This window comes from Gambusia affinis, linkage group LG07 (assembly GCF_019740435.1).
Source record: "Gambusia affinis linkage group LG07, SWU_Gaff_1.0, whole genome shotgun sequence".
Lineage (NCBI taxonomy): Eukaryota > Metazoa > Chordata > Actinopteri > Cyprinodontiformes > Poeciliidae > Gambusia > Gambusia affinis.
Window position 1 is genome coordinate 8,397,531 of NC_057874.1, and position 21,484 is coordinate 8,419,014.

Sequence of the window (21,484 nt, forward strand, 5' to 3'; positions counted from 1 at the left end):
TGTAGGTTTTGTTTCGTGGTACGCTGTTGCAGGCTTTTAAAGCCAGACGACCAAGTGAATTTTACTCACTGTTGTTTATGTAGTGCAGACTAGAAGACGTTATTCATCTGGTTTCAGTTTTATGTTGCAGACTGAATCTTTTAAAAAAATGTTTTTAAAGGAATAAATAAATAAATAAATAAATAAATAAATAAATAAATAAATAAATAAATAAATAAATAAATAAATAAAATAGAAGCGCCGGTATTGTTTCTTACTTCATATTTTGCATTGTTAGGAAATATTTACAAGTATTTCTGATAGGAAATTGGACACGGATATACATAAAAAGATATAATAAAACAACAAAACAGGAGATGAAGTAAAAACAAAATTCTTTATTAACATTTTAATAAAAACGGCGTTTCGATTTTTTTTTAAAACCCTTCTCAATTGTTATTGGAGAAATCTTTCTCGGCGTTACATCCCTAAGTTCTGATGGTAGGGTCGCGTGATTTCAGGGGACAATATACGATCAAGAAACATTTTTATGTGATCGTAACATATGCAGTTCATGCAGGTGAACAATTAAGTTATTATTTTTTGCAACCCATATTGTAGAGCTTTCCAAATATTGCATGTAAATAGATCTGATCGCCGATTCTGCTTGTGATGATTGTGTTTCAATATCTTGTAAAGTAAAGTTTTATGGAATGAAAAACTCACCATAATTCATATAAGAACCACCACTACTGTTTATGATATACGATTTACTATATCAGTCAACTGACTGATTGAGTTACTCTTCAGATAGTGCAGAGAATATATATTTTTTCTCCATTGGTGTACACAAACACAGTCACGCTGATGTGTGAATGACCCCCCCTGCTGGTCACACACAAAACTGTCACAATTTTTCCTGATTTTTCAAAATTGGGATTTAAAAAAAAAATTACATCGTTTTCCGCCTATTGTTTATTTTGCATTATGAGTGTTAATGATAAATGTATATTCCAATTAGCATAGACTGAGCTCCAGAAGAAACACAAGTAGTTTCAGTTAAAACCGAGGCCAGAGGCTAAGCTAACAACTTCTTCTGAAAAGAGACACAAAGATGAGCCACAGAACAAATTTGTCCATCTTTATTAGTGAGTCATGGGCTTGTGCACGTTAGATACGAGTGGCAAACCGTGTTTAGACTTTTCGATACCAGTGCAAGTCACATGCTGAGACGGTCAAAACACAGGGATGGAAATATCATATTAAATTAACAGGAAACCAAGCATTCCATTCAATGGTCATGACTTTACAACACTTGAACAGAACAGATGTTGTTTGTACAAAACTTCGTAGTGTCATATTATTTGGTCATAACTATGGCATTCAGGAGCTTTTTGCAGGGCTTTCATTGTGTGTATGAACAGCGTGAATTTTTTTTTTAAATGTGTGTTTTAAGTAAAAAGGAGGAAAGTTGTCAAGGTAAACTGTATGAAGAGTGGCTTCTATAGTTTATATCTTAAAAATATTCTTAAACCTGCATGGTAGCATCCGTCCAGGAGTAAATAAACATTGGAAGTCAGCGCACACGGCGGAAGTTGCATATGTTTTAGGTTTCTTGTACAAACTTGTTTTTTGTGGAGGATTTTACAAAATGCATGTTACTTGTGATTTTATTTTATGTTATTTTTTTATTTATTGGCATTATCAGACAAAAAGTCAAAGAGTTGCAGCTGTAAAATAATAATAAAAAAAAAAATCAGGAAAAAAAATACTTGAATTATGAATATTATTGGAATTAGAAACACCTATTATCAAAATATATTCGTCATTACAAGAAAAAAACATGACTGAATACCTGATTAGCTATCAGTGATGTGTCAGAGCAGAGTAAGTTTTGTAAACTTTTACACTTAGAATGCATGTTTTATCTCTTTTTTTTTCCTGGATTCACAAAGACCTTACTAGCACACAACATCATGCACTTTAAAACTTTTACAAAGAGCACTTTTCCGTCCGATACAGAGTGCAAACAAACTACTAGAACAGAGACGGCCAGTCAAAAAACGGAACAAGTGGATAATCGAGCACGGAGAAACTGTTATGCGTTTCAAACTACTAGAAGGACAACATTCAGCTAACACAACCTCTGAAAGACAAAGGGTGAGGGACTACGTCTAATATTTTGTTCTACGAGACCCAACTAGATTTTTTATTTTTATTTTTTTGAATCTACAGCAGGTGCACTCTGACTCCTTATGGCCGTCTTTCTTTTTAACAGCATGCCCAGCCCCTGACTGCCTTTGTTTGAAGATGCCGAAAGGCAAGTCACGGCTACATCTGATTGGAGTAGGAGGTGGGCCCTCCCACCTGGCTGTACTCGGACGGCTGGTCGAAGCTCCCCTGGGTGTTGTAGCTTCCCGACTGGTCAAAGCCGCCCTGGTTGTAGGGCTGCTGGTCGAAGGTGCCGGCCTGTTTGTTGGGCGCGCTGCCTGCCAACCGGGAGCCACCCTTGTGCCAGCTGGTCTCCTTGAAGACAAACCAGATGTTTCCAGCCCACAGAACAAAATTGAGAAATCCAAACACCTGAGGGGGGGGGAAAAAAAGGAGAATGATACTTGGGCAATCATGGACCTTGAATTGTAAAACCTGATTTCCCCCCCCCCAGATTATAAGCATGCTTTATTGTAGAAATAAATGTCAAATAAATCAACCATGTGACATTTTTATCACTTGTAAGACAAAAATTTTGGTCTACATGATACGATACCCATCCAACAAAGAATGTGTTAATGATCATAAAAGTTCGACCAAGAGGAGTGATTCAGTCAGTCCTATTGCAAGACATTTTAATAAAATAGCTCACCTTTTATTCTGATATTGACAGAATTTAATCTGAAACCTTAACTCTAAAAGAAAAATAAATCTTGTTTCTTTTCTTGTTTCCCAGCATAATAGCAGACATGGTTTTTAAGCTCACCACCGAGGTGTTGAGCCCAGACCACCGAGGCTCGTGCAAAGAGCCGCACTTGTTAGTCGGGTCTTTGCAGGCTGGGATGAGAAGCTGCACCTCGTCCGGATCAGTGGCTAGTTTCACATCAGACAGGGCCTTGGCCCAAGCAGAGGAGCTCACCAGCCACATGAAGGAAAACACCACTGTCACCACAAAGTCCTGAGGGAAACAAAGAAGTACTCAGTTTCAACAGATTCAGCGAATAAAAATAACTTTTTCCTTTTTTTCATTTGTCAGGAAAAAATTTATTTTCAGTGGTGCTTTGCGTTCACTTATAAGAACAGCTGCTGTTAATATGTGGAGGGATAACGAATAAGAGTTTATCATACTCACAATGAGCGGTCTCTGACTGTTTTCGCGGTACTTATTCAGGAAGAAAATGTAAACAACAGTGGCCGCGAGAGAATACAGGAAGGAGAAAACGGCAATGGTGACGAAGAACTCAGCAGAGGAAGAATAATCTCCGGTGAGGAACACACGCTCTGTCCTCATGGCCTCACACATGGGTGCTTCAAACGACACTTGGTGCAACCTGCCGCACACAAAGGGATGCTGTACTTCATTATCACACATGAATATTAAAATACGGCGTCTTGGCTCTCAGAAAATGTTGCGGCTCTACACAACATAGAACACTCTCCAACTCACGGGATGAGTAGGAATGTGCTCAACACTCACCTGAAAGGATAACCAAAGTCAATGCCGATATTCAGGTCACTGCTGGCCTTCTCCATGCAGTCCACACTGACCCTGAGCTGCCCTGAGTAGCCACCACATGTGGCGAAAGCGAAAATGGCAAAGAGCTGCAGAGACACGTCAACATGTAAGAAACACTGACCAAAGCAACAGATCCAAGCATATAAGAAGTAAATCCTTGGAGAAAACCTGCTAGACGTTGCTAAGGACTGTCCTCGAGGATGACAATACAGCAAGACAGAAACAATTCAACGTGAAGTCAGAGCTACAGTGGATTAGTTGAGATCAAAGCAGTATAGTGATGCGGCACAATGGCCTAGTCAAAGACCCGAGCTCACCCAAACTGAGAATCCATGGCAAACTTGAAAATTTCCGTTTACAGATTCTCCACATCCGGCCTAACTAAGCTAGAACTAATTTGGTGAGCAGAATGGGAAAACGCTGAGTCTCTACAGGCCTCTGCACCATCACAAATGATTAGGAAGACATGCTTTTTAGATGTTCCATTGGAAGTGTGAACAGGAGAACAAACCAACGCTCAATTCATCTCCTCTAAGCAGAGACTTGTGAACTACTTCACACTGGTAAAACTGAAGGGCAAAGGGCAATTGTCAAAGTCAGTGAAATGAACTGGGCCTTCATCTAAATTAACAAACATGAACATGCAACAAACAAACACACGTGCACACCTACACACGCCCACACACACATTTCCTGCCCTCAGTTTGCTCTCTTACCCTAGTTGCCCACATAAACCCCCCACTGCCTCAAGAGTTCTCAAAGCCATAATCACCATAATCAGAGCTGATGCCCGGTTTGCATGAACTGCGCCTTTCTCATGTCGTAGGCAGCTGGACATGCAGCTGGACATGCAGCTTGCCAACAGCTGGCAACGCTGTTTATCTCTCAGTCTGAGTGAACCTGAGCCACTGGAGGGCGCTGTTGGATCACTGACAAGAAGTAGCTATGCTCAAACATATGCCTGCCATCTCAGAGACAAGACTTGAACGCAGAGTCAGTATCGCTTCACCTACTGAGTTAAATATCGAATGCTTAGTTGATCCTCTGGAAGTGTACCAGGCCCAAGACTAAAATACCAGGAGCCACAGAGTGACCATAACAGACCCTGGCAGCACACCTGCCAGGTGGTGTTCAACGTTGACGCAGTTCAGGATCCAGATGATAAAATATAGTAGTGAATTAAGCAGACTGCTGCTGGATTCATTTCTTGAATTACTATGCAATCATAAGACATAAATGAATTAGGATTTCCTTAATTCAACCTTTAGTCAAAATGAAAACTTACACATGTTAAAGCCAACTAGTGAGTGTTACCAGAATGAAGCCACGAGGTTCTCAAATCTATGTGGTGGACTGTTAAAAATGACAAAGAGGTATTTGCCCCTTTGCCCCGTAAGTTTGTTGTGTCTACATTAGTGTCCTGTTAACTAGAGTTGCTTATTACTCCATCTCCATTGTAGTGGAAAAAGTATTTGTTGTTCTACAGATTTATTCTGTTTTTGCTTTTTCTAAAATAAGACTTGAAGGTTTAATTTTTTTTTCTTCACATAATTAATAAAATTGCTCCAGAAACACGATACAGTGGCTGTGCCATCTATAATCCCAGCGTGCTTGAGCTTTAAGTCATAAGCTGATTCGACTTCAAGATTTTTTGGTGGACCATTTTTTCTTATGAGTTAGTAGAAAGCTCACCTAAAAGTTGGGAACAGTAACCCAATTCCCATCAAACCCATTTAACATCGGGTATTTTAAAGGTTTCACGATACCGTGAGCTTCAACAAGTTTCTCTGGGATCTTGGAGAAGAAACGGGCCCACAGCATTACATACCAACACTTTCAAGAGGGCAAGAGGTGATTTTTTTTTAACTTAGATACCTAAATTATGTCAAGGTGTGTCTTTATAGCTGCACTATATCGCTTTTACAAAAATATGTTTCTTACATATTTGTTGAGACTTTCACCATGTCGTGACAGCAAAGTATGAAACAAGTAATCAGTGAAAAGATTGACCTCTTCCACCTCCTCCCTGAGCCACTACTGCCGTCACTATTGCATCACTCCTGGTTAAAAGCAACCAATCACAGCCAGGAGGAACCTGCCGTCAATCAAGCTTGTGCACGTGCTTATAAATGTGGCCACGCTAACTAGCTTGAGCATTCGCGGCAGGTTCCGGTTTGGGGAACTAGCGGTAGTGTAGCACAGAGCAAGGGGGAATATGTGTACACGAGGATGATTGACAGCGCTAAGACCCTCCCCTTCACTCTGATTGGCTGTTTCTGGTGGAGCTGTTATTTATGTTAATGACAGCAGAACAATAGGGAGGAGGTGGAGAAGTTTGATTACTTCACAAATTATCTGTCTCATGTTATACCGTCAGCATAGTGACAGTTTTAACAAATATGTTAAAAAACGTTAAAAAATAAATAAAAAAAAATAAAAGTTACATACTGCAGCTTTGACTCAATAATCCTGTTTTTGTAGCTTAAAACTCAGTCGGCTTTTCAAATGACCATTAGCCAATGATCAGAGGAGCTTTCAAAGGAGGTAAACATGAGTGTGTGATGTTGATGCTGTGTAGGCATAATCTCTGATTAAAGCAGCTCAGATTAAAGCCAAAATCTTAATAATAAGCAACAGACTCTCATTAGGGTTTGATGCCTGCAGCTTTGGGCCTCAGGTGGAGCCGGAATGCCGCATGCATTGAGCACAGCTGGAACATCTGCATAAAAATCTCCAAACTGATGTGGCTTGTTTACCCACAGAGACGAGTGAATGACAGCGCAACTGAAATCTCCCAACGAAAGAGACGAAAGATGATGCACATGCAGACGAATCAAATCCAGGAAAGTGACCAGAAGAGCGACGGGAATGAATGCTACCGTTTAATTAACCACAAAGAGCCGCAGATAAGCATCTCTTTCACGCTCTCTTTCAGCTGCCTCGTCCTTACTGTGATTTTTTTTATTTTTTCAGCTCGGGTTTTAGCCCCTCTCATTTCTTAGCCGGGGCCTTTGAACAGGAGAGCGTGGCATTGTGGAAGGAGGATGGATGCTAAGCCTCGCGCCCCCGTGTGTTTATCTGCCTCTCCCAGCTGGGCTCCTCAGGGAACAAGAGATAGAAGGAGAGAAAAAGGGGGTGGGGAAGCTGGGAGGTAGAAGAGGAAAGCAAAGGGGAGAAATAGATACAGTGGAAGGGGCGAATAAAGCGGGAGCGCAGGAATTAAACCGGTCTGCAGTGTAAACAAAGCTACGAAACATCTCAGTCATCCCTCATCTCTACTGACCTACATTGCACCCAAACGCTCCAGTCTAATGTGAAAGTTATGATTTGATTTCATGGCAAATTAACGACCTGAAATATATATATATATAAAAAGAAAAAAACAAAAGAACACACGCACACTCACACAACCGGGCGATATTATCTGCAGATTTTAATAAGCGGACAAAGATTTTTTCTAATAATTGAGCTCGAGCAAATTGAGAAGCTCCAAATGAGACTCCAGTCAGTTGAAAAGGACGCATCAGGCACAGACTTGGCCACCAGTGGTCAGAGTCAATGTCTGCCGCCACAAAATCGTTGCTGAGCAGGACAGAAGCGAGTGTTGCTTTGGTGTGAATCATGGATAGAAAAGCCAAAGGAGACAAAACCAATCTACATTTAAAGCTTAATAACCTTGTGAACAAAGATGTGGCCGGAGAGTAATTAGTTCTTATTTAGTTTAGTTTTTATTAGTTATAGTAGTAGTTTTAGATGTTTCATACGTCTTTCTAAAGAAGTAAGGGCTGCGCAGTGGCAGAGTTTCCCCATGTATGCATGGGTTCCCTCCCCCATTCAGTCCAACATCCATGTTCGTCCAGTACAAACATTATCTCTGATACTAAAATATTATATATTTATATACATATATATGTATATATACATAAAATATTCTACGCCGAGCTTCACGTTGTGCTCCAGAAAACTGCAAACATCGAGACTAATATGAACAGCGCAATAAACGTGAAAACGGCCACGAATAAACGAGTCCGTAAAACTGTGCAACTAAACGCCATTATAATCATTAATATTAAGATAAGTGTCAAAAATCTGTGCAGCCATCTGAGTTGTGGAGCCGCAGGAGGAGCTCTGTGCGCTGCGCTCTGACAGCAGACGCAGGGCCGTAACACACAACCTGGAGGCTGGGGCGGAGGCCTGGGGGCCTAAAATCCTATTTATAGTTTTCCAGATAATAGAGGAATTGCTAAAGTTTTTTTGTACTGTTGTAACCATTAAACAATCTCCCCTTTTATAAATGGAGACACATTGTTGATGTTACCATCATACAATAACTTACAATTAAGTATTGGCAAAGCTCAATGTAATTCTCACAGGTGGCGGAGCGCTGCTGAAAGTTACTAAAAAAGTTACTTTTAATGTAACTTAGTTACTTTCCAAATCAAGTAATCAGGAATCTAAGTTACTTTTTCAAAGTACGTATAGGTAAGTATGTATAGAAAACCTTTTCAATCATTTTGAAAAGCTTTTCTTCGTCTCTCCAACCTCTTTATCCCCCTCCCTCCTCCGTTTTCTGTTTTATTGTACCCCTGATAGCGTTTTTTTCTTTCTCTCAATCTTTATCTTACTGTTGTCAAGTGCAATATATACAACCATTCAAATTTAACAGAAAAAAACCCCAAAAACACGTCAGAGTGCATTCTCGAAGGGGGAGGGGAGGGAAGGTGAAGCATTGGAGAGGTACCTAATCAGTGCCGTTCCTGTTAAACACAGAAAAACACGAGCGCCATACATACAGCACTGCCAGGTTTTCTTTGCTCACTAACAGTTCCTTGTGTTGGTTTCCATCATCGTGGCGTCACAACAAAACAACATCAAAGAGCAGTTGTTACCAATAAACAATTAAATGCTTTAAAAAAATCCAATCAATTCATATTTTGTTTTCGAGTTTGCATGTTCTGTCTGTTTCAGTAGTTCCAACTTTGTACTTCATGGCAGCATGGTCTCCTAAAGATGTACATTTATTGAGTTTTTTATGGAAATGACTTTCTCTTCTACCCCTTTAGAAGAAGGATGTAAAGGTGCAAAAGAAAACTAGTTTTCAGTAACAAGCTGTGTGATCAATGCTACACTGGAAGACAGTAGTTAAAAATAGGTAACTCATTTAGAAGCAGCTATAATCCTTTCCTGCAAAAGAAGCTCTTTGTCAGAAGCACAGACTGATCTTGCCTCTCTGTCTCTTTGCTCCACTCGGCTCTAATGTTGACTGACCACAAGAAAGTGGACGTTTATTTTAGTAACTGGGCCTTTAGTGCCAAAGGACAATCACTACATATATCTGAATAAAGCTGCATGAGACCATTTTTCTGCATTTACAACAGTTGGATAAATTCAAAAATCAGGTTGCATTTGTGTCATTTGGACCGCAATTTTGATCCCAATATTTTTGTTGTATATTCTACCAAGTTAATAGAAGTCAGCAGTATAATTAAAATTCAGAAAATAAGAGTTAAAAAAAAGCATTTTAATTACGAAAAAAGCTGCACTAACTAAAAGTTCCATTAAGTAACTGTTGGATCTGCAAAAATCATTAATTTATTTGATCACCATCATCACAAAGGGACCAATTATTATTTTTGATAATGATAAAAGACATAATAATCACTAATTCCTAGTTTCCTTTTGAGGAAACTATATAATTCAATATAATTCAGCTTCTTTGCATAGCAAATGTTGTCACAGGGAACTCTACAAAAAAAGCTACTTATATAGAAACAAATAATCCAGTCATACCAATAAATTCAAAGTCAACATCCATTCTGTTTAAGAAGTTGAGCATTAAGGTTTCGCTTATTATATCAGCTGGATTTTTTATTTTATTTTAAGGAAACCAAGCTGATTGCAGCCAGGCAATGACTTTGCAGCAATTCCTCCTACTCTCAATTTGAGTGCTACATAGAGTAACGGTGGGCTGTCCCTTGGATGGTACCAGCAATTCCTCATTACTAAGCATCCACATCATCAGTATAGCCCATTTTGTGTTATTCTATCTTTCTGGCATGATCTGTGGAACAACATATTTCTTTATTTCTTGCATATATAAAGAACGAACAGCAGTGCTCTCCCTTGAACTGGGTGGGATGTGTCTTGTCGAGAGAGAACAGGTAACCTTTCTCTGTCTGACCCTCAGAGGAAGTAGCATCTTCTGAGGGTCAAAGGCGAGGAAAAGGCCCATCAAAGACCTAACGTGTCGGGAAAGAGAACATCTTAGATTATTGATATCTCTGCATCAATGCATGTGCATTTAACTTTTATCTGATTTTTAATAAACTCAACAGAGTCTATCAAGGAACACACCTTAATGATGCATTAGTCAAGGAAAAATAGTGAGCTTTCATATTTGATTAATTTAAATCTAAATGTGATTATTCTGTATTTGACTTGCTGGCCATCGGACAGGAACAATAAAGGAAAAAAAATTGTCGTCTACTGGCAGTCTGACTGCTGAGGTTTACATGAGCAGCTGATGTAGCTTTTGTGATTGTCACATGAAATGCCATCATCTACCAAACCTATTTTAAGAGAATACCCAGAGAGACGTGAAGAACATTTCTCACCTTTCCCATTAATACTAATTTACTCTGTGTCCGCCATGGTGTTATTCACAGCCCTGAACCCAGTGGGCACTGAGATATTTGCCTAAGTAGATAATACACGTCATCTCCTTCAACATTTTGACCAGCTATGTGCTTCTCCAGCCGTGTCTCTTCCTGTCGCAGGGAACAGTTATTTCAGTGATGACAAACAGATCTCTGACCTGGCAAGTCTCTTGCGATATCTGTCAACAGCTGTCGCTAATCTCACTGCATCTCCCTTTGACATGTATTTTTTGAGTGTGTGTGTGCGTGCGTGTGCGCGCACTGACACTTGTGCACAAAATGCTTATCATATCCACTTGGTCCCTATGGGATTAAAGGCTAGATAGTGGCATATCAAAGAAAGTGGCAGAAAATGTAACATATAAAGATGGAAGTGATGGATCTGATGCAATCTTTGGTTTAATGTGGTGTTCCTTATCCAACAGCAGACAGCAAGTGACAAAATCTACATCAAATAAACAATAACAAAGAAAATAACACTAGAACTTTGTGTTAAATCTAACACAATGTCCAGTTCAGATGTCTTTTCAGACAGTCTTATCGCCAAAAACCACAAAACAGAGGCAATAAAAAGAAAAATAAATGTTAATAAGCCTTTAGTTTGTGCACACAAGATTCTCCAACCACCCAGAGGCAAACAAAGCTGCTGTACAGTAAGGTACTCAGGATGACATCATAGAATAGTTGGTCAGACGTTGGTTTGGATGGGAAGACCACAATTACTCATGAATGAGACTCACAGTGGAGGCCCGGGTTTTGCCCCGTGAGTCACCAGGCCTCATGTAGTGTACTTGTAGAGCTGCTCTGTGCGACAAGCTTCACCAGCATGGCTATGTTTATCATCTGCGCAAGCAACTGTGCAATTCTCTTTTTTTTCCCCCTCCGTCTCTTTCCGCTTCTTTCCTTTCACTCTTCAGATGCATAAGCATGAAGCTGGAAACGGTGAAGAGTTTGGGCACATCTCAAAGGACAGCTTCTGCATGACTTGGCCAACATGGGAGACGAGGGGGACCTTACAGCTGTTTGGAGCAGAATATGCCAGCCGCTGATGGCGTGCCAGCAAGAACAAGATCCGCGCACACATAATTATTATTTTTTTTTTGTGTATTTGAAAGGCCCACTATTGATATAATGGATCACCAAACCTCATATTATAACTAACCCTTAAAACTAAATTTCTAACCTCAATGCTAAGTTCTATTCAAAGACTTAAATCTAATAGTTTGGTATTTTTGTGTGTTTCAGAGATATGACAAAACAAGTGCACACATAGTGCATTTGCCTGCAGGCCTGACTAATGAATTCACATTGTGCTTGTGCAGATCCAGTGCTGACTATTAAAGCAGAAAACCAAGACATGCAGCATTTTACTAGGAAGTCTCAACTATAGTTAGCATAACCTTTTTAAAGCCCACTATTTGTCCACACAATCAATCAGACGTACAGTCCAAGGTTCATCGTCTGAAAACTAAATGTCATTTGCTGCCTTTAATAAAACCTTCAGTGCCTAAGGGCTTACACACAAAGCACACACGTTTCCACTGATCAGTTACAGTTTGTAGAAATCTACCACAGGGATTAGGATTATAACACATGGTCATAATGAACAGGAAACACTGTGGCTGATTTTTGTGGCGTTGCTAATGACTTCAGAAAGGTGGTGTCAGTGTAAAGGAAGGCTCCCATTTGAAACGCAGTCTGAAAGTGTCTCGTCTATCTGGAAGAGCTGAAATTCACCAATCATTACAGAATCAAGCTATTGCTCCAAACTGTCCATTTGTGGGAGTTAACTGTCAGCAAAGATGACTCAGTTTTGCTGATGGGATGCAGCCCTCGTCTGGCCAAGGTAGGCTCCAAACAAAAGTGGACAACTGCTTAAAACCATTAACCTGTTATATATCTGAAGGAGTTCATGTGTTAATTTTAGTTAGTAAGTAGATCTATGCCTCAATCATGCCTCCACTTACCCACAAGTCTACTTATACTCAACTCTACCATTTAGTATCGTTTGTCCTCCCTCACTCTCGACTTCACCTCTATCACCTTCATCCCTCACTCCTATGTTTGTCGTCCATCATCCCTCGACCCTATTAGATATAGTATATGGGACCCATATACACATTTTAGCTGGGCACGAATGCTTTCTTTGGTATGATTAAAAAAACAAGATCCCGTTCGTCTTATAGAAAAAAATAACCACGGGTGTCACAGCAGAATAAATCTGAATTCTTGACCTTAATTAAAATAGCTAGTTATGTGTATACTGTATGAACCCGCAGGCCAACGGAGACACAAAGGAATATTCTCTTTCTGGGGAAGACAGACGGAAAAGAAGTAAAGGCGTTGCACTGAAAAGGTCACTTGCAGTGCCAGAAATGTGAGGAACGGAGGTGGTGTGTGCTGGGGGAGGCAGTGAAGCTCACATAATGACCCACACTTCCCTTCGCACACAAAGAGTAACAAGAACATAGACATGTGAGCAATGATAAGAGTGTTACGCAGCTGGTGATGTGTTTGTCCTTTTCTTTTGGGTCTGACAAGGTGTGGGCCAATTCCCATCAATCCAAGGTGTTCCCAAATCAGAGGGGAATTATAGTCATGCCCAATGAGGAGATGAATCGAGAACATCAAAAAAGGAATTGGCCAGGAGGAATCCTGATCTGATGCATGAACCACCTCACCTGACTCCTTTACAGGCAGGAGAAATGCCTGTACTTTGACTTCCGTACCACCTTGTGGGTGAAGCGAATTTCATCCACAAACACTCCTGATCACTCTTTGGATCATAATCCATATACAATGGCCAGAGGTGAAGGTTTGAAGGTGGAAGGTCTGCTAAAGTAAGAGCTCTGCTTTCTGGCTCAGTTCTTTCCTCGGTGTGACAGACATAGCACCTACCTCTCTGGAGATGATCCATCATCCACTCCATTCTAGAATCACTTGTGAACAAGACACTTGGATATTAAACTCTCCCACAGAGCACCGGCCTAGAAGGAGGAATCCACCTTTTTACCAGTTCAGGTCCATGGCTTCAGACTAACAGGTCACAACTACATACTGGCTGCTTCACGTTTGACTGTGAACTGCCCCAATCGATGCTGAATTTCTAGGCCTGAACATACTAACAGAACAACATCATCATCAAATGCAAAAAAAAAAAAAAAAAAGAGTCCTTGGCATACTAAGGATTTATAAATTCAAATACTGAAAAAAAAAGTGTATGCTACATAATTCCTAGATTTTAAAGTCCTTTGTGAGATGCCAGAAAAAGTGTCAGAGTGACCAGCGTTTTCTCTGGCTGTATGCAGCGTAGAGTATTGCAGTGCTAACCGTCTCGACAATGTTGCTGTGGAATGCCGGTCAGCCGGATGAAAGTAATTCTGATCGACTGGTAACAGATTGTATCGTCATGCATTATGACGGTTGATCTAACTTTCAAACTACCCATTTTATTAGAAAATGTGCAGGAATAAGAAAAGGTCCAGTAGAGAATAACCCACGAGTTAACAATTACATAGGTAGGAAAATGACCAAATAAAGGGCACCGAATCCAAAATGTTGCATAATGGCCACAATGATGCAGGATAACTCTAGGCAAAACGTGGATCCTAGATATATCATGTCTACCTTAGGCTGTCATTTGAGACCAATTTCAGACCAAGAATGCCCAGCTAGATTTTCTGATAGACGTTGTATTAAGTTAACCACAATGGGTTCCATTCAAAGAACTCATTTTGAGCAAAGCCTAACATAGTATTCATAAGTACTGAGCAAACTCAGTACTTATGAATACTATGGGATATAGTATATGGGACCCATATACACATTTTAGCTGGGCACGAATGCTTTCTTTGGTATGATTAAATAGGTACATTTTTTTATCGAGGAAAGTCTGTTTCAGGGCAGTCCCTGCTGACAGACCGTGTAAACTCACCTTAATTGGTTGAAACTGAAAGCCAGCTTCATCGGTTCACTTCCTATAACTGTAATAAACCCTCATCTTTCGTCAGCTAATGAAAACTATAATTCTGTTCACACTTGCAAAGCCTCACACACAGGCGCACAATGAAACACACACTTACACACAGTATCTGGGCAAATGCTGAACACCCTGGTGGCTACAGCAATTTCTCTAAACTCACATCAAAGAAATTCACTTATCGTTTTTTTATTTATTTATTTTTTTTAGCTCCAGGCTTCTGTGCACTGTACAGTAAACACAGAGTCAACACAACCCACTGCCAGGCAGAGAGGGATGGCTGTAGTAAAGCTTTGATTCAGTCACAGCGAGGACGCCCAGTGCTCATTGGTGATTCCCGTTATATCATTTCTTTTTACTTGGGGTAAAATGGGTCATTTCTTATAGCTGGCGCAAAAGAAAAAAAATTTACACAGTTTGCACACCTATTCACAAATAGAAAATAACGATTGAATATACGTTAATATAAAGATCTGGTCACAGCGAATCGGATTTGACGAAAATGCTTGCGCGTAATGTGAGCAAAAATCCAGATGCGTGGAAAGTTTCACCATCCAAATGCGCGAATTCAATTAAAAATAATCCCGTTTACTCCTTGAAAAAAATAAATACATAAAAATGTTAAAAAGCCTGTATCTGAGCACACACGTGAATTGGAGTGTAAAATATTTACATATTTACAGAGCAAAATTAAGTTATTGCACGGAAATAAACAATGAAATTTCAACTCACCCATTCCAAAACACGGATAAATCCCAGAGGCAATTTGAGCACCTGAAATGTCCCCACCGATGCCAGCTGCACAGAGACAAAGCGAGGGGATAAAAACATTATTTTCACCAATTAATGGACTCACCGGTCAACTGAGTTGTAATTAACCCTGTAATTAACCGTGTTTCCTCACCTGGTTAGCGGTGTCCATGTCAGCTGCAGAAAAATATATTTTATCGTTGAATGAAGCGAAAATCTTGAACCGCAAAAAATAAAAAATAAATAAAAAATCCAAGAGACTCGACTGATGTATCTGCCGCGTAAACACAGAGGGGGGCTCTGAGTCCGACTCCGAGCGGAAAAGCCCGAACACTGTCAATTCCCCCCGCCTCCTGCACCCCATCTATTTACCTTTTCATAATGAGTGAGAAGCGGTCTTTTGCCATGGAGACACTCGCGGAGAGGGGGAAGACAGAGGAGTGCGACTTCACCCCTCCTCCCCCATCGAACAGATATGAAGTTTAATCTGTTTATTTTGTCAGTTGTAGTGTTCAATTTCCACTTCTATGTATTTAGTTAAATATTCAGTGCCTATCGGTTAGTTTCCTGGGATGTTGAAAGCTTTTCTCTAAAACCAGTTGCTCAAAATATATGGAGTGACGGCAATGTCAAAATGTTATAAATAAATAAATGTGGATAAGGGGTTAAATAACTGTTTATTCATCTCACAAACAAAAAATAATTAGTATGTTGAAGTTAAACTATATTATATTATAGTAATTTTCAGAAACAAAAAGACAAAAAACACAAAGAAAGTAAATTACACAGCACTGTATGCTTCTTGGAATCCTGAATTTATTTAAAATTCACACAGAAATTTGTGCTCAATTTAGTCAGACTCATGGAACTGGCCTGAGTCTCTGAACTTCTGATACTCTCATCTAAACTGGGATAAAGTTGGGGTCTCAACCAGACTTGGAAAAAATCTTCTACACAGCACAACTCAAAGACAGACACAGGATTAATGACTATGTACATATGGAAGTGGGTTAAAGAAATAATCTTTCCAGTTTCTAGAGTGGATTTGTTGGAAGCGGGGAGAGGCGGAAATGCATCATTACTGAGACAGGCCTGTTTGGTTTTTCAAAAATTCTGAAAAAATTGTTCAGAAGAAAACCAAAGATCACTTTTTGTCATAATAGTCAGTTGTCTGAATGGCACTCATGTCCAGGTCCACAAAGCTCTGCCATCGTTTGTCGTCCAGTGAGTTTCCCCGAAGACCAAACAAGAACAAGCCCGGGTTTCACTGCAGGCAAAAAAGACATTGAGAGAGGAAAAGAGTGCAGAGAGGGCTTCCCTGAGTCTGCTTCACTGGTGACAATTCCTTTAAAGCAGAGTGGAAAATGCTCTGACAGCATAGCTAATTTTCCAACAACCCTCCGATCGCCCCACATGAGCACGCTCACGCTTTCACCCTGCCTTCAGGGCTCTGTCGCCACGATTAGGAAATTGTTGCATCTGATCTATTTTCGCCACATGAAATCAAAATGACGTGAACAAAAGGAATGGAGTCTCCTGCTTTCTTTGTTCTTTTAGCGCCGAACTGTCTCATATAGTTAGGTGAGTTAATACTGGCTTCAATACGACTCTGCCTTTGGAACATTGGGATACATACAGGTCAAAGGCCAGCCTCACGTTCCCGTCATTGACGCTTTTATTGGCTTGGAACCGTTTGCTAGTGGAAGAGACTGTAGTCTTTACCACTAACGACTACAGACTAAAGACAACAGAGATACGGTGTAAAAAGAAAGTTAATGTACCCTACAAAATAACATTCATGAATGGGGAGAACAAGGAAACTCCATGCCTGTGTTTCCCTGCCTGGATTCAAACCAAAACCCTATAACAGTGAAGAAACATTTTTAAGCACTTCCACATCCCTTAAAGTCTCTCAACTTTAACAAAGTTTAGTCAGACGACCATATTGCCCGAAGCCTTGTGCTAGTTTGTAATTAGTGCCTTAAAACCCTTCAGAAAACGTTTTGGGAAATATTTTTGGTTATCAGTTAATTCATTACACCCCTTCCCTCAATACCTTAGCCTTAGAGACAGTCATTAGCACTACCACACATTTTGGAGGTGAAATTCGGACCCAGTATGCTTAGTGAAACCCATAACCGGCTGGTTATGTTACATCAACCCAGTGCTGGATCGGTCCATGTTTGAACTACAATTAGATTGGTACAATAACCCAAAATTGGTTGCCTTTTTGCTATCAGTTTTTAGAGAACAGGACTCTGGGCTCTCAGAGCTAATGTTTGCTATTCACATCGTTTGTATGTTTTTTTAACATGCGAGGCATTCCAATGTGAAGCAATCCTAGATATCAAGCATCACTCAATTTCCGTACATTGCACAGGTTAGGGTAAAGCTACAAAAATAAAAGTTGGTCTAGGAACACAAATCACAAAAACCAAAAAACATATTTAGCTATAAGCAAACTCTCTATTTGTTTCCTGGGTTTTGCTTTGTGTGCTGTAACAACCAGATTTTTCTGCCCGAGGAAGAATAACCTGTCAGGCGCAGTGACAGGTGTCGAAACGCATCTGAGGAAACTGGAAGTGCACTGCAGAACCAGACAGAAAACACACCTGGGTACAGTAGCTAAAGGCCAGACTGTGTGTGTGGGTGTGTGTTTGCTTTAGGTGAAGTCATGAGTAAGAAGAGTCGCAAATAATAACTAGTTACATCTCAATAAATTTAGACAAGTATCGATGGGGGTGCATGTGTAGTTCACATGATCCTGATGACAAAACTAAAAACATTATGCATAAACAGAACTCCACATTTACAGATTGGTAAAAAAATAAAAAATAAATAATAATATTAATGTATTTAACCCTTCACATATTTCGTCTGAGTTTGATTTGTTCTTTCTCATGTTTCAGATCATTAAACAACTATTAATATCAAATAAACAACAGGAATAGATACAAAAATCAGTATTCAAATTCTGATTAAAAAAAAATTAAATAAGAAAAAAAAGTACCAAAGAAAAATAGAGGGAGAGTAGAAACGGCAACAGCAGGAACTATCGCCATTCTTTTCTTCTGCTTAAGCCTCCTTTACAACGTGACTCAGAGGAATCACTGCACAGAGACTAGGTCAACCACTTATCCATCTCAACGCACCAACACAGCTTCACCGCAATTACGGCTGCACTGCAGTCGCTGCCAGAACAAGTCCACGTCTTCTGCCACTGATGCTTATGCTCCGGCTCCTAATCTGTTTTTACAGTAACTGCTGAGTTGTAAGGGAGGCAGGTAATGAAGAGACACAGAGACAAATACTGTCCAAGCAAAAGCCTCAATATCAACAGTCGTGGGGGTAAAGCAATGTGAAACACAGACTTGAAGCCAAACCTTGTTTCTGTTTTTTTCTGCGGTGACGCATTTTTCCACAGACGCAAGTTTTGGATGGATTCAAATATTTCACACTCATATTTGAATTACACCTATCCTCGCGTGCCTGTGACAACACAAAGCAACGAGGCGTGATTAGACATCGCAACAAAAGGCGGTCTTCAGAAATGTTTCTGCAGAGAATAGCATTAGGCCGGGTCTCATTTTGCACCATTTAGACGACACACACAATCAGGATTAACTCCAGGGGAGAGAGAGCAGAAACCAACCAGCCAACCGGCCAACCGAGGTGGGACCAATCGCAGTGATGCAGGCACACCAGGCGAGACATCGCCACACCCACAAGATGGAGAGAAAATATCCGTCTACTGCTCTTCCTTAGGAATTCAGCTGGTTTTCCTTAGCAGTAAAATCAACTGGACTTGTTTTACTGCCAAGTTCAGCTGGTGTTCCTAAATACAACAGAGAAGCATTTGCTTTTTCGCTGCTGAAACCTCTGGAGATAACCTCAGATCAGACCCTTTTTCAGCCCCACAGGTATAAGGGTTTGACACTGAAGGCAATATTTGGGTGAGTCCAACACACGGACTGAAGAGCAATTTTTATCATATCACATTCTAAAGGCAAATAGAGAAACATCTTGCCTGCTTGTAAGTGGATCATCCTTCAAATTTTAAATGGCACATAAATGCTAAAACAAGTCATCGCAGAAAGGTTTGACTTTTCACTTTTTTGCAGGAGTGCGCCACTACTCTGCTATAGACGGGTTTAGTTATCTTAAAAATAGATATGTAATCCAAAACAAATGCATGATTTTCAATGTTAAACAATGCGGCAATCCTGTGTTAAACAAGTTAGCTGATTACTCCAACAAGGAGGGCGGCATACATTTAATTCTGTAAAATGTGTGTTAAATTTACATAAGTTGGCTATTAGCATTGAAACTACTACTCTATGTGCTCCTCTTGACACTGGAAAAAAAATGGTCTGGATGAGAACCTCACTGTTACGGTTCGTCCAGTAAGGACAAAGGCATATATATAAAAAAATAGTTTCTATTTATTTTTTCAAATATTCTTCAAAAAAGACATCCAACATCAAATCTCAAAAATATAACAAAATGGGCCCAAAAGAAATCAACTAACTCAGGATAACAAACCAATGAACACACAGGGGAATTTAAACACAAAGGCTAGCCTACACAAAGGAGGACGGGTGGGAGATGAGACAAAGACAAACAATCTATAAACATAAACAACTAATTTAAACCAACATATTTTGACTACAACACAACTGTAAAAACAAAACAACCTAACACCAAAATGTTTAAGGAGTTATGCTATTAATAGAGAGAGGCAGGTTCTTTAACATCAGGTCCCCTGCTTCCAGCAGCCTGATGGTTTGTTCCACTTCCTGGTTCGTCTTTCAAACAGTCCTCTCCCCCAGCCAGTCCTTCAAACTCAGCCAAACAAAGTAGTTAATGATTAAAATGAACAAAATGTGTTTACTAAATGTGTGCACCCATATCAGTAAACAACCTAATGCAATAAACACAAAAGAATGAAATTATAAGTATATTGTGTGAAAACTTTAAAATAAATGCTAACACAGGGGAAAAGATGGAGGAACCTCCACACTCACCCATCTACAATCATGTCAGTGTGAAGTAGTTCAAGGTGTTTGTAAATTTTGCATTACATTTCTGCCCAAAACGATGGCAGTCTGGGTAAGCTGGCCATGCCATTGTTTCTCATTCCTGGCTAAGCAAATCTGCTACAGCCATTATTTCCCATACACTGTTCCCATACAAGAAGTTAATTGTTCTGCTAAGGTTTTTGGCTTTCTGCTTTCTGCTTGTCCACAGTCCATGAAATTATGTGTTAGGATAAAAGCTATAAGTAATGCTTTAAAATATATATATATCAGGCGTATTTGTAAAAAAATAATAATAATAATAATAATTCTGGTGATGCTAAATAGCTTGTCAGATTAATGTTAGATTTTATAATTAAACAACTTTAAAAGGTACCAAAGGCTAAATTCTTTAGGACACATTGAAGTCCTTAACTTGTTTCGTTATATTTTTTTGTATTACACTTTCTAAAACAGTTCACAAAATCTAACCCTTCCTCCAGGTTCCTGATATAAACTTGAAAGATGGAGCCCAGATGGGTTCTTTTGTATTTTGCCTAGTTGGGACCCGAACTGGACCCAGATTTTCCCAACATACACCCTATGACCGTATTAACACACAGGTTTATAAAATAGGGCCATGATGGAACCTGTGGATTATCCTACGATTTTTTCAGCCCATTTCCAACCCAAGTGTGCCTCACAAGAAATGTTGCCTGGGTCCAAGTTCAAAATGCTGAAAAAAAAGGAAGGTTTCACATCATTTCTTTTTGCCCTGCCAAGCTCAACTGAGTAAAGTTACCTGGCATTGAGGTTTTTATGCTTATTTTGGTAACTTTCTTGTCAACGTATGGCGACAGAAATGGTTAACCGCAAAAAAACTGAAAAGGTCAGCAGCAAAACAGGAAAAGGGACGAAAAGCAAGTCAGTTTCAGCTCCAAGTCAATAAGAGAAAACGGTTTGTAGCAACGATTTAACTGTATTTGAATAATTTGACGTGTTTATAAAAAAATCTGACATTGGTTTATTGATGATGTAATGAGGTGCATAATGACGGATGGAGAACACGGTTGTAATTATTCGTTCATGTCTAGCTCTTACGTGGGTTGACTGATCCAGATGGCTTTAATAAATCACTGAACTATCAACTCAGACCTTCTCCAAATCGACTGGATGCTACATGCATCCAAACAGTTTCTCTGTTTGTGATCTGTTTAGATTTGTAGGTAAAGCACAAAAGGCACGTGAGGGTCAGGCAGACCGTCAAGCCTAAAGGTTCCTCCTTCCTTCCCATCATAGTGTGGAGGACTTGAGGTAAAGGATAATGAAGGAGAATGGACACTGCGATAACAGACTTATCCTACGGGTTGCTAGGCAA

The 21,484-nt window shown here is 39.8% G+C and overlaps 1 protein-coding gene across 1 annotated transcript; it reads right to left on the reverse strand.

The window, feature by feature from the left end:
- Positions 1 to 1,106: 1,106 nt before the first annotated feature.
- synpra (synaptoporin a) lies at positions 1,107 to 20,039 on the reverse strand. The gene is made up of 6 exons (XM_044122801.1): positions 15,246 to 20,039; positions 15,074 to 15,139; positions 3,668 to 3,792; positions 3,323 to 3,521; positions 2,957 to 3,148; positions 1,107 to 2,562 (listed from the first exon to the last, which is right to left on the reverse strand). The coding sequence occupies exons 1-6, from the start codon at positions 15,453 to 15,455 to the stop codon at positions 2,311 to 2,313; spliced, it is 1,044 nt and encodes a 347-aa protein (XP_043978736.1). The 5' UTR covers positions 15,456 to 20,039; the 3' UTR covers positions 1,107 to 2,310.
- Positions 20,040 to 21,484: the final 1,445 nt, after the last annotated feature.

Excerpts from the sequence above, each read along its gene's own strand:
- synpra (XM_044122801.1), bottom strand. The coding sequence starts at position 15,455 with ATGGGGTGCAGGAGGCGGGGGGAATTGACAGTGTTCGGGCTTTTCCGC. Across the intron at positions 15,140-15,245 it reads ACATGGACACCGCTAACCAG|CTGGCATCGGTGGGGACATT; the intron begins GTGAGGAAACAC and ends GTCTCTGTGCAG. Across the intron at positions 3,149-3,322 it reads ACAGTCAGAGACCGCTCATT|GACTTTGTGGTGACAGTGGT; the intron begins GTGAGTATGATA and ends TGTTTCCCTCAG.